This window comes from Microcaecilia unicolor, chromosome 1 (genome assembly GCF_901765095.1).
Source record: "Microcaecilia unicolor chromosome 1, aMicUni1.1, whole genome shotgun sequence".
In the NCBI taxonomy this organism is placed as follows: Eukaryota; Metazoa; Chordata; class Amphibia; order Gymnophiona; family Siphonopidae; genus Microcaecilia; species Microcaecilia unicolor.
The window spans coordinates 152,458,788-152,472,758 of record NC_044031.1 but is presented as its reverse complement, the minus strand read 5'-3'; the positions used below and the strand labels follow the sequence as shown (position 1 = coordinate 152,472,758).

The following is a 13,971-nucleotide window of genomic DNA, read 5'->3' as shown; positions in this document are numbered from 1 at the left end:
GGGCCTTGCCCTCATATCAGATGGCAAACCTCCTCCATTTGAAAGAACAACACCTTTTAGTGGAATCTTTCCTGGAAGCCAGCAAGACCTTGGAGACACCCTCTGGAAGATGCGAGGAAGCAAATTCTAAGCTCTTAACATCCAGGCTATGAGGGCCAGAGACTGGAGGTTGGGATGTAGAAGAGATCCCTCATTCTGCGTTATGAGAGTTGGAAAACACTCCAATTTCCAAGGTTCTTCACAGGATAACTCCAGAAGAAGCAGGAACCAGATTTCCTTGGCGAATATGCAGCTACCAAGATCATGGTTCTTTAGTCTTGCTTGAGTTTCAGCAAAGTTCCCCAAAAGAGGAATGGGAGGATTTGCATAATGAGGTCATACACCCAATGGAGGAGGAAGGCATCTGACACTAGTTTGTCGTGTGGTCTGAGCCTGGAACAGTATTGACGGACCTTGTGATTGTGAGGAGTGGCAAAGAGGTCCACTGAGGAGGTGCCCCACACTTTGTAAATCTCTCGGGCAACACCCATATTGAGTGACCACTCATTGTGCGGCTGCATGACTACTACTACTACTACTACTATAAATCACTTCTATAGCGCTACCAGTCATACACAGCGCTTTACAATTGAACATGAAGGAAGACAGTCCCTGCTCAAAAGAGCTTACAATCTAAATCAGGACAAACAGACAGGATCAATAAGGATAAGGGAAGGACAGACAGAAGGACACAAGGATAAGATAAAAGTGACAAGTCAGGTGTCGAAAGCAGCATCAAACAGGTAGGCCTTTAGCCCGGATTTGAAGGCAGCCAGGGATGGAGCTAGACGTAATGACCTGGCTCAGTCTGTAAGCAAGGCTGTTGGATTTGCCTGCCAAGTACATGGCTCTGAGAACAATCCTGTGCCGGAGTCATATTTGGATGGGAAGGCACTCGCACACGTGCGGTGGGAGTACTAGCGCTGGATAATGTTCCACACCAGGCGCCGTGGATGACATCACCCACATGTGATAATAAACTGGCCTGCTTGTCCTCAGAGAATATGGTTTAAAGAGATAGGGGTCAATATTCAGAGCGATTTAAGCAGCCAGGAGAGGTAACTGACCGCTTAAATCACCTGTGTGGTGATATCTGCTGATATTCAGTGGCACTTAACCAGTTATTGCTGTTGAATATCACCACAGACTGCTAACATGAAAGCTGGCTATTTTGTGGGTGGTCCGGGTGCAGAGTTAGCACTTATGTGGTTGTGTCGATATGCAACATTTTACTGCCTAAGTTAAGTGGCCAAATAGGACTGAGTTTTATGTGGTCCAATTAGGCAGTTAAGTGCTGAATACTGTACTTAACCACATAAGAGATAACTGGCCACATAAATCCAGACAGTCAATGTCAGTGCCCAGACATGGCCCAGAATTGGATATCCGGGAAGAACAAGCACACCACCGCTGGATGAATTTCTATCCCACAGTGTTTCTGGCAATCAGGTGGGCCACGGAAGTCTGAATCTTATCCAAAATGGTCAGGATTTTTCTATCCTACATCAACTGTGCATATGATCATTTTGTGAAATACAAAATAACTAATTTGGCCTACTTTTGTTGCCAGATATCTGTTTCTTTCAGGAGTAATTTCTCCAAATGAGTTAGTTTTACATATCCCAAAAAGAGCATGAAACATGCAGTTTGATAACAAGATGGCTAACCCAGACTGTGGGGAGCTATGAAAAACCTCACAATTTAAACATATGAGGCCTCAAAACTCAAAGAGCAATGGTCTGACCAAACATGCCAGTCTATCCCCAAAGTGGGTTTCAAGATATTATCATTGACCCCACTAAATTATCTATCTCCAGATAAAAAGAGAACAACAAAAAAACCTCCAAAAACGGACAAAAAGTTGGTAAGGGGGTCTTTTACAAAGGCTGCTAGCGTTTTTAGCACGCGCTAATGATTAGTGTGTGCTAAATGCTAGAGACACCCATACGAATATATGGATGTCTCTAACCTTTAGCACATGGTTATTTTTAGCATGCGCTAAAACACTAGCGCATCTTTGTAAAAGGCCTCAAAATTCAAACAGCAATGGTCTGACCAAATGTATGTCTATCCCCAAAGAGGTTCCAGATATTATCATTGGAATCACTAAATTATCTATCTACAGAAAAGAAAGAGCAACAAAACAACCTCCAGAGAAAAAAGTTGCTAACGAAAAACCGGAGAAAAATAGCCAAAACCAACATAGAGGGGCATAATCGAACGGCGCCGGCCAAATAGCTGGCTGGCCATCTTCAGGGCCAGCGCCGTAAGTGGGTGGAGCCAACCGTATTTTCGAAAAAGATGGCTGGCCATCTTTTTTTCGATAATACGGTTGGGCCCAGCCAAATGTCAGAGTTCGCCGGGTTTGAGATGGCCGGCCATAATGGAAAATAATGCCGGCGATCTCAAACCCGGCCAAATCCAAGGCATTTGGTCGTGGAAGGAGCTAGCATTTGTAGTGCACTGGTCCCCTTGACATGCCAGAACACCAACCGGGCACCCCAGGGGGCACTTCTAAAAATTAAAAATAAAAATAGCTCCCAGGTGCATAGCTTCCTTACCTTGGGTGCTGAGCCTCCCAAATCCCCCCCAAAACCCACTCCCCACAACTCTACACCATTACCATAGCCCTTATGGGTGAAGGGGGGCACCTACATGTGGGTACGGGGGGTTTTGGAGGGCTCCCATTTACCACCACAAGTGTAACAGGTAGGGGGGGGGGATGGGCCTGGGTCCACCTGTCTGAAGTGCACTGCACCCACTAAAAACTGCTCCAGGGACCTGCATACTGCTGTCATGGAGCTGGGTATGACATTTCAGGCTGGCATAGAGGCTGGCAAAAAAATGTTTAAAAATATTTTTTTGGGTGGGAGGGGGTTGGTGACCACTGGGGGAGTAAGGGGAGGTCATCCCCGATTCCCTCCGGTGGTCATTTGGTGAGTTGGGGCTCCTTTTTGAAGCTTGGTCATGAAAAAAAAGGGACCAAGTACAGCCGGCGAAATGCTCTACAAGCCTGGCTTTTTCTTTTTCATTATTGGGCGAAGCCGGCCAACTCGTGAGCACGCCCCTGTCCCGCCTTCACTACCCTACCGACACGCCCCCTAGATGTTTCGCCGGCTCCGCGACAGAAAGCAGTTGAACCCGGCCAAACTCGGCTTTCGATTATACCGATTTGGCCGGGTTCAGGAGATCGCCGGCCATCTCCCGATTTGTGTCGGAAGATGGCTGGCGTTCACGTTCGAAAATGAGCTGCCTAGTCTGTTTTAGTCATCACAAAACAAAAATAGCCACATCAAGTCCCCAAAGTACTTGTGGGACTTTATTTTAATAAAAGTCATGAACTACCAGTGGTGTGTGTTGTAACTTTGGGGATTTGATGTGGCTATTTTTGTTTTTTTGATGACTAAAACAAACTGTGTGGGTTTTGGTTATTTTTCTCCAGTTTTTCATTAGCAACTTTTTTCTCTGTTTTTGGAGGTTTTTTGTTGCTCTTTCTTTTCTGTAGATACATAATTTAGTGAGGCCAATGATAATATCTGGGAACCTCTTTGGGGATAGACTGATACGTTTGGTCAGACCATTGCTGTTTGAATTTTGAGGCCTCGTTTGTTTAAATTGTGAGATTTTTCAGAGCTTCCCAAAGTCTGGGTTAGCCATTTTGTTAGCAAACTGCAAGTTTCATGCTCTTTTTGAGATATTTTGAAAGTTTGCTACCCCTTATGTATTTTTTCAGATTAGTTTTGCATATACCAAGACAGGATTCTAGAAGAATACATATCAACCTCAACTATCATGTGTTTTCTTTACAACTGAACAATGTTTTGCAATTTAGGTTAATACGGTACCTGAAATGTCCACAAGTTCATTGTTGTTAAGGTATAGCTCCGACAGACGATAATTATTGCTCAAGAATGTGATTTTCCTGAGCTGAAATAAAAATAAACAGATATCTTTCCATTTTTTTTAAGACAGAGGAATGTTGTTTTTAGTTGCATTATAAGCCCCTTTTCATAAACATTTAAAGGCAGGTTTAGATAAAACATACAAACGAACTGAGAGATTCAGGTCAGGACATCAAGGATCTGCTAACATACAGACTTATTTAAAATACATTCAGAAATGAACTGTGGCAGGCTACATGCGGCAAGAGCTCCCATTTTACAATGATTAAAATATAAATGAAGAAAACTCAGCAAAACACATGTAATTAGCAGCAAGTATGGGAGAAAGTGGGATGTTTGACCACAGAAAACCAAAGACTGGAGGGATGGATTCTTAAAACAGTTGTTTATTGATGAAAAAAAGACTCGACACAAACGTTGTGTTTCGGCCGTTAGGCCTGCATCAGGAGTCTCAGTCGACAGAGAACAGCTGATACAAACGTTTAGAAGCACGTGGTATGGTGGTCAATAAGGTGGTTCTCAGTCGATGGAGAACAGTTGATGCGAACGTTTAAAAGCACGTGATGTGGTGATCAGTGTGGTTGGTCTTTAAAAAGACCTTTTCCGAAGAAACTTGCTCATAGACAATTGAAACGTTTTACACTGACAGCTACTAGGGCCTGAAGCTCACTGACTCCTTGTGCCAAAGTGACCACCACCAAAAAACAAAATCTTCCAGGTCAGGAACTTCAGCTGGCAAGTATCAAGTGACTCAAAAGGAGTTTTTTCAGCTGGGTGAGGATGATGTTGAGGTCCCATGACACTGTTGGAGTCTTGAGTGGGGGGCTTTGTTAAAAGCAAATTTCTCATAAAATGAACTACTAGAGGCTATACAGAGATGGGCTTACCTCCTACATGGTGATAGTAAGTGCCAACTGCACTGAGGTGAACCCTGATGGATTAGGTTTTCAACACAGACTCAGAAAGGTTCAGAAGTTATTCAAGCAGGTTTTTTTGGAGGGCAGGAAAAAATATCTAAGGCCTTGACTTCACATCAGATGGCAAACCTCTTCCACTTAAAATTTTATGACACTTTTGGTGAAATCTTTTCTGGAAGCAAGCAGGACCTTAAAGACACCCTCATGCAGTTGAAAGGATGCAAGCACTAAGATTTCAACATCCAAGCTGTGAGGGCTAGGAATTGGAGACCGGGGTGTAGAAGAGACTCATCGTTCGGGGTGATGAAGGTCGGAAAGCAGTCCAGGCGCCACAGAGCTTTGCAGGCTAACTCCAGATGAAGAGGGAACCATATCTGTCTTTGCCACTAGGTCACAAGGAGAATCATGGTCCCTTGGTCCTTTTTGAGTTCCAACAAGTCTTCTCCACAAGAGGTATTGGAGGAAATGCATACAGAATGCCTTTCCTCCAAATCAAGGAGAAAGGTATTGATGATAATCTGCCGTGTGATCCCAGTCTGGAACATGAGTGGGAAAGAGATCCACAGAGGGGGTGCCCCTTCCTCAAAAGATCTCCCGGGCAACATCCATGTTTAGAGTTCACTCGTGAGGTTTCATAACCTGACTCGGTCTGTCTGCCAGACAGTTGTCCTTCCACAACTGGCTAAGTGGCCTGGGCACTATCCCGTGTGCAATGGCCCATCTCCACAAACTGACTGCTTCCTCACACAGAAGGTGCAAACCCATGCCTCTTTGCCTCCTGCTTGTTAACACAGTGTACACTGCAACTGTTTGAACTCAGAATAATTTGGTATGCTAACTGATACGGATGAGCTGGAGTGTTGAATAGATATGGATGGGCTGGAGTGTAAATTTTAAGGGGCTTTGACGTTAGCTTCAGAACTTAGTACAAGAAGTCTGGTGGGCAGACTTCTACAGTCTGTGCCCTGAGAATGGCAAGGACAAAATCAAACTCGGGTATACATATAAAGTATCACATACCATGTAAAATGAGTTTCTTGTTGGGCAGACTGGATAAGCCATACAGGTCTTCATCTGCCGTCATTTACTATGTTACTATGTTATTATGATCTCTGAAAGACTTGAGAGTGTTCAGTAACCTACTATTAAGTCTATAATATGCTATTAAGATAGACATGGGGAAAGTCACTAGTTATCCCTAGGATCAGAAGGATGAAATCTTGCTACTCTTTTGAATTCTCACAGGTATTTGTGACCTGGATTGTGAAAGCAGGATACTGAGCTAGATGGACCATCGGTCTGGTTCAGTATAGCTAGTGAGGCAATTAAATTTGCTGATGACACAAAGTTATTCAAAGTTGATAAATCACAAGAGGATTGTGAAGAATTGCAAGAGGACCTTACGAGACTGAGAGACTAGACATCCAAATGACAGATGATGTTTAATGTGAGCAAGTGCAAAGTGATGTACGTGGGAAAGAGGAACCCGATCTATAACTACGTGATGCAAAGTTCCTCATTAGGAGTCACTGACCAGGAAGAAGATCTAGGTGTCATCCTTGATGATACACTGAAACCCTCTGCTCAGAGTGCAGCAGTGGCTAAGAAAGCAAATAGAATGTTAGGAATTATTAGGAAAACAATGAAAAACAAAAATTAGAATATTATAAAGCCTCTGTATCACTCCATGGTGCGACCGCACCTTGAATACTGTGTGAAATTCTGGTCACTGCATCTCAAAAAAGATATAGTGGAATTAGAAATGGTACAGAGAAGGGTGACAAAAATGATAAAGGAAGGATTTCAATATTCCTGTGAACCCCTATGGTGTTTATTAGGCTTGGGAAAAAAAGGAGGGAAGAAATGGCAAAATAGAATTATACGAATGGGCCTGGCGGCAGCAAAAACAACCATAGCATTGAAATGGAAGCAGAAGCAGGGCCCTACAGGGCAAGATTGGAAGGGCAAACTTCAGTTAATGACGAGGTTGGGAAAATTAACGGATAGACGTAAGGGTCATTACAATCCGGAAGCAGAAGAGTGGTTGCACTTAGCAGAAATTTGGAAAGATGATTAAAGGAGCAATACACTTGGAGTACAAGATGAGGACGGGGAAGGGAGGGGGGAGGGAGAGTGGGGAGGTTGGAGGGAGGGGGATCGAGAGCTCAGGGGGGGTGGGAGGGGGGGGACAAAGAAGAGGAGGGGTTTAATAAAAAAAAAAAAAAAAAATTGGATTGTGATATTGCATAAATGTTGTTTTTCTTTTTTGAAATTTTCAAGGAGTATTTTACTCCAGATGTTGTTACTCTGAAGTGTTAATAAAAAACTTTTATAAAAAAAAAATGATAAAGGAAATGGGACTTGAGGGAAGATATAATAGAGGTCTATAAAATACTGATTGGAGTGGAATGGGTAAATGTGAATCGCTTCTTTACTCTTTCCAAAAATACAAGGACTAGGGGGCACGCAATGAAGCTACTACATAGTAAATTTAAAACAAACCAAAGAAAATATTTCTTCTCTCAATGTGTAATTAAACTCTGGAATTCAATGCCAGAGAATGTGGGGAGAGGTCAGAAGGGACTCCCATGAGTGATCCAAGTCCGATTCCTCGCAATACTCTAGATGGGTAGAGTGTGTTTGTGCTTGCCCCGGCTCATTGGAACATTGTCCATGCGCCGAATGTCATTGAGGTACAGCCCTACTCTCAGACTCTGGGGAAGCTTCCTCCCCCAATGTAGACAGCAGTATCGCATGGGTTGATGTCAACACCCGTCTAGGCGTCTGCATCGAAGACCCACTCCACAAGCAGACTTGGGTCCTCAGGAAAGAGTTGAGACTGAGACGCAGCTGCATGCAGCTGAAACATCTGTGCCAATTCTTCCCTCAGTATGGCCAGGTACCACTCATAGAGGACAGAGATCAGCAAGGGGTAGGGCCTGAGGAAGAGCCGGTGTCGAACTGGAAGCGGGAATCTGGCTGCCCAAAGAGGAGGAGCTAACCTCTCAGTGCCAGCGCATCTCAGGTACCAGCAATGCCAAAGCCCTGATGCTCCTGGCACTGTGCTTCGAAGGGGCCGATGCGTGTGCTTTTTCAGCTTCCCTCTATGCTCCGCAATGCAGAACCTTGGAGCAGATGAAGACGACATCAAACCGGTAAGCATGCTCGGTGTGTGGATAAATGCCGACCGGTCCTGGGGCCTATTATCAGTGACCAATGTTGAGGGAGGTGGAGACCTTCTCTATGCTGGCACACTCCCAGTGGTAGATGAAGTCAGGGCAGCCATCGAGGTCAATGCTTCCGGTGCTGATGGACCTGATGCGCCCTCTGTGTCCTCAGCTGTTTCTCCCGCTGGACCTGATGCACCCTCTGTGTTCTCAGCTGTATTTGTAAACAGAGAGAACGAGAATCAGGCTGGTAGTCAGGCCCAAGGCACCCGATGCACCAATTAGAAGTACATAAGTACACAAGTCTTGCCATACTGGACCAAAGGCCCATCAAGCCCAGCATCCTGTTTCCAACAGTGGTCAATCCAGGTCACAAATACTTGGCAAGATCCCGAAAAAGTTCAATACATTTTATGCTGCTTATCCCAGAAATAAGCAGTGGATTTTCCCCAAGTCCATTTTAATAATGGTCTATGGATTTTTCCTTAGGAAGCCGTCCAAACCTATTTTAAACCCCGCTAAGCTAGCTGACTTTTACCAGATTCTCTGGCAACGAATTCCAGAGTTTAATTACTCGTTAAGTGAAGAAATATTTTCTCTGATTTGTTTTAAATTTACTATTTTGTAGCTTCATTGCGTACCGCCTAGTACTTGTATTTTTGGAAAGAGTAAACAAGCGATTCACATCTACATGTTCCATTCTACTCATTATTAGACCTCTATCATATCTCCCCTCAGCCGTCTTTTCTCCAAGCTGAAGAGCCCTAGCCATTTTCGCCTATTCTCATAGGGAAGTCACCCTTTATCATTTTTGTCACCCCTCTCTATACCTTTTCTAATTCCACTATATCTTTTTTGAGATGCAGTGACCAGAACTGCACACAGTATTCAAGGTGCGGTTGCACCATGGAGCGATACAAAGGCATTATAATGTCCTCATTATTGTTTTCCATTCCTTTCCTAATAATACCTAACATTCCATTTGCTTTCTTAGCCGCCGAAGCACACTGAGCAGAAGGTTTCAAATTATTATCAATGACGACACCTAGATCCCTTTCTTGGTCAGTGACTTCTAACATGGAACCTTGCATGACGTAGCTACAGTGGCGTACCAAGGGGGGGGGGCGGTCCGCCCCGGGTGCATGCCACTGGGGGAGTGCTGCGCGCCTGTCGGCTCTTCGTTTTCATGCTCCCTCTGCCCTGGAACAGGTTACTTTCTGTTCCAGGGCAGAGGGAGCATGGAAACAAAGAGCCGACAGGCGCGTGGCACCCCCCCAGCGGCGTGCACCCGGGGGGGTTCTTTCGCCGGGGGGGGGGGGGGGGGCGCTGCACCTGGGGGGCAGGGCACATCGGCGATCCGCCCCGGGTGTCAGCACCCCTAGGAACGCCACTGCGTCGCTATAATTCAGGTTCTTCTTTCCCACATGCATCACTTTGCATTTGCTCACGTTAAACGTCATCTGCCATCTGGATGCCCTGTTTCCCAGTCTCACAAAGTTCTCTTGTAATTCTTCACAACTGAACTTTGAATAACTTTGTGTCGTCAGCAAATTTAATTACGTCACTATTTACTACCATCTTTAGATCATTTATAAATATGTTAAAAAGCAGCGGTCCCAGCACAGACCCCTGGGGAACCTCACTTTCTATCCTTCTCCATTGAGAATACTGACGATTTAACTTTACTCTCTGTTTTCTATCTTTTAACTGGGTTTTACAGTTTTTAATCCACAATTGAACACTACCTCCTATCCCATGACTCTCCAATTTCCTCTGGAGTCTTTCATGAGGTACTCTGTCAAATGCCTTTTGAAAATCCAGATACACAATATCAACCAGCTCACCTTTATCCACATGCTTGTTCACCTCTTCAAAGAAATGTAGTAGATTGGTGTGTTAAGATTTCCTTCACTAAATCAATGTTGGCTTTATCTCATCAATCCATGCTTTTGAATATGCTCTGTAATTTTATTGTTTATAATGGTCTCTACCATTTTGCCCAGCACTGACATGAGGCTCACAGGTCTATAATTTCCTGGATCACCTCTGGAACCGTTTTTAAAAATCGGCATTAGAACATAAAAATACCCATATTGGGTCAGACCAATGGTCCATCTAATCCAGTATCCTGCTTCCAACAGGGGCCAATCCAGGTCACAAATACCTAGCAGAAATCCAATTAGTAGTAACATTCGATGCTACAATCCCAGGGCAAGCAGTGGTTTCCCCATGTCTATCTCAATAGCAGATTACAGACTTTTCCTCCAGTAACCTGTCCAAATCTTTTTTAAACCCAGATATGCTAACCGCCGTTACCACATTCTCCAGAAACAAGTTCCAGAGCATAACTATTCTTTGAGTGAAAAAAAATATTTCCTCCTATTTGTTTTAAAAGTATTTGCATGCAATTTCAATAAGTGTCCTCTACTCTTTGTACTTTTTGAAAGAGTGAAAAATTGATTCACTTTTACCCATTCTACACCACTCAGGATTTACTACATAGTAACATAGTAGATGACAGCAGAAAAAGACCTGCACGGTCCATCCAGTCTGCCCAACAAGATAACTCATATGTGCTACTTTTTGTGTATACCCTACTTTGATTTGTACCTGTGCTCTTCAGGGCACAGACCGTATAAGTCTGCCCGGCACTATCCCCGCCTCCCAACCACCAGCCCCGCCTCCCAACCACTGGCTCTGGCACAGACCGTATAAGTCTGCCCAGCTCTATCCTCGCCTCCCAACCACCAGCCCCGCCTCCCAACCACCGGCTCTGGCACAGACCGTACAAGTCTGCCCAGCACTATCCCCGCCTCCCTACCACCAGCCCCGCCTCCCGATCTTGACTAAGCTCCTGAGGATCCATTCCTTCGGCACAGGATTCCTTTATGCTTATCCCACGCATGTTTGAATTCCGTTACCGTTTTCATTTCCACCACCTCCCGTGGGAGGGCATTCAAAGCATCCACTACTCTCTCCGTGAAAAAATACTTCCTGACATTTTTTTTGAGTCTGCCCCCCTTCAATCTCATTTCATGTCCTCTCATTCTACCATCTTCCCATCTCCGGAAAAGATTTGTTTGCGGATTAATACCTTTCAAATATTTGAACGTCTGTATCATATCACCCCTGTTTCTCCTTTCCTCCAGAGTATACATGTTTAGTTCAGCAAGTCTCTCCTCATACGTCTTGTAACGCAAATCCCATACCATTCTCGTAGCTTTTCTTTGCACCGCTTCAATTCTTTTTACATCCTTAACAAGATACGGCCTCCAAAACTGAACACAATACTCCAGGTGGAGCCTCACCAACGACTTATACAGGGGCATCAACACCCCCTTTCTTCTGCTGGTCACACCTCTCTCTATACAGCCTAACAACCTTCTAGCTACGGCCACCGCCTTGTCACACTGTTTCGTCGCCTTCAAATCCTCAGATACTATCACCCCAAGATCCCTCTCTCCGTCCGTACCTATCAGACCTACTAGACCTCAATCATATCTTCTCCTCAGCTGTCTCTTTTCCAAGCAGAAGAGACCTAACCTCTTGTCTTTCTTCCTATGAGAGGAGTTCCATCCCCTTTATCATTTTGGTCTGTCTTCTCTGAACCTTTTCTAATTCTGCTATATTTTTTGTGAGATACGGCAACCAGAACTGAATGCAATACTCAAGGTGGGATCACACCACTGAGCAATAAAGAGGCATTATAATATTTTTGGTCTTATTTACCATCCCTTTCCTAATAATACCTAGCATCCTGTTTGCTTTTTTGGCATCTGCTGCACACTGGGCAGAAGATTTCAGTGTATTGTCTACAATGGCACCTAGATCTTTTTTTATGGCTACTGACTCCTAAGGTGGACCCTAGCATCAGATTACTATGATTTGTTCATCTCAATGTACATCACTTTGCATTTGTGCACATTATATTCCGTCTGCCATTTGGATCCCATTCTTCTAGTTTCCTAAAGTCTTCCTGCAATTTTTCACAGTCCATATGTGTTTTGACAACTTTCAATAGCTTTCTGTCATCTGTAAATTTAATCAACTCACTTGTCGTTCTGATTTCCAGATCATTTATAAATGTTAAATAACACTGGTCCCAGTACAGATTCCTGCGGCCCCTCCACTGTTCACCCTCCTCCATTGAGAAAAATGGCCATTTAACCCTACCCTCTGTTTTCTGTCCAATAACCAATCCCTAGTCCACAAAAGGACATTGCCTCCTATCCCATGGTTTTTTAATTTTCTCAGGAGTCTCTCATGAGGAACTTTGTCAAAAGCTTTCTGAAAATGTAGATATACTACATGTTCAGGGGTGGACTGACAATATGGGCAACAAGGCAGTACCCAAGGGCCCAATGCTTCCCTCCCACATGCCTGATGTGCAACGTCCTTCTCTCTCCTCCAGGACCAGGATGACCCCATCTCTTCCCCCCCCCCCCTCCTGCTCTCCCACCCCCGAACCCTCTTCACAGGCAAGGGCACCGGCAGCTAAACTGGCCATCTGCTGCTGATGCCGGAACTTTCCTCTGCCATGGCCCGCCCCATCTGAAATCACTTCCTTCTTTCACAAGCGCGGGCCACAGCAGAGGGAAGTTCCAGTGTCAGCAGCAGACAGCCGATTTAGCTGCAGGACTAATGTAAAAGGTTAGTGGCAGGGGCAGAGGGAGGCAGCAGGACTGGGGGGGAGGGGGCCGAATGGTCCTCATTGCCAAGGTGTCAAGACCACTCTCAGTCTGCCCCTGCACATGTTTATTCACACCTTCAAAGAAATGAATCAAATTGGTGAGGCAAGACTACCCTTGCCTGAACCCATGCTGATCTGTCCCATAAACCATGTTGTCTAAGTGTTCTGTAATTTATTCTTTATAACAGTTTCCATTATTTTGCCTAGCACTGAAGTCGGGCTTACTGGTCTGTAATTTCCCAAATCACCCCTGGAACAATTTGCAGGTCCATGGCAGAAATCATATGATTGCACTGGGCACACCTTTTGAAGCCACTGGGAGGTCTTCCTAGACATCAAGAAAATCGCGGCCAAACTAAATTCCTCAATCTTGAGCATCAAAAGGGGTCAAGGTTCAAATCAAGGTTGGTGCTCAGGCCTTAATGATGCCTAAAGAGCCTCGGGAAAAAGAAGGAAAAATTGAAAAGTCAAAAAATCTAATAAAATAAAAGGGAAGGTACCAAAAATGTAAAAAATGAAGAAAATGAGAGAAATTAAGGGAAAATACTCACAGGAAGCACTGAAAAAGTAACTGTTAATACACACTGAAGAGAGACCACAAAGACGTGACCTCTCAGCTCCACGGATAAAAACAGACTGAGGAACCTGTGCACATTTGTCAGGTGAGAAGGGACACGTGCATGTATGGTGGGACGCTTCTAGAATTTTCTACTGTCTATGCTAGGCAGCGAATACTAATGGCCTGCTTGTCCTCAGAGAACGTCCAAATCCTGATTTTTGCAAAGGCAGAAAAGGGATGTCCAATACTGAAGTATATCCAAATAGCAAGGGGGCATGTTCTGGGTGGGACTAGAGAGGGCCCAAAATCAGGACATCCAACAATTATTACTGAATGGGAAGAAACGTCCAAGCCAAAAAAGGCCGTCTTAAGTTATACCCGTTTCAGTCATGTCCAGCAGCTGACTACTGGAGGGATTAAGGAGTGACACTTCTTTAATCCCCCAATGGTTGCTGTCCTCCTCCTTCTTCCCTAAAACTGAAAGGGGATACTAAGCTCTATGACAACTTCAGGTATTATCGGCATTCTCAGCAAAGGAGGAAACATGTCTGGAGCGTAGTCTAGTGGTTTAAACCAGTGGAGAGCTCACAATTACAAAATAAAGTTAAAGTGGGATTTAAACCTGGGTTCCTTGGTTCACAGTCCACTGAACTAACCACTAGGCTGGCTCTTTGCTCTGCAGGAATCTGTGTGGCCA

The 13,971-nt window shown here is 44.6% G+C and overlaps 1 protein-coding gene across 1 annotated transcript in view; it reads right to left on the bottom strand.

Annotated features, from left to right (window-relative positions):
• Positions 1–13,971, bottom strand: part of LRRC72 (leucine rich repeat containing 72) — a 121,757-nt gene that overhangs the window by 81,751 nt on the left and 26,035 nt on the right. Inside the window, exon 4 of the mRNA XM_030189959.1 lies at positions 3,885–3,966. Within this exon, the coding sequence (XP_030045819.1) occupies positions 3,885–3,966 (82 nt within the window). The remainder of the gene's footprint in view (positions 1–3,884; positions 3,967–13,971) is intronic.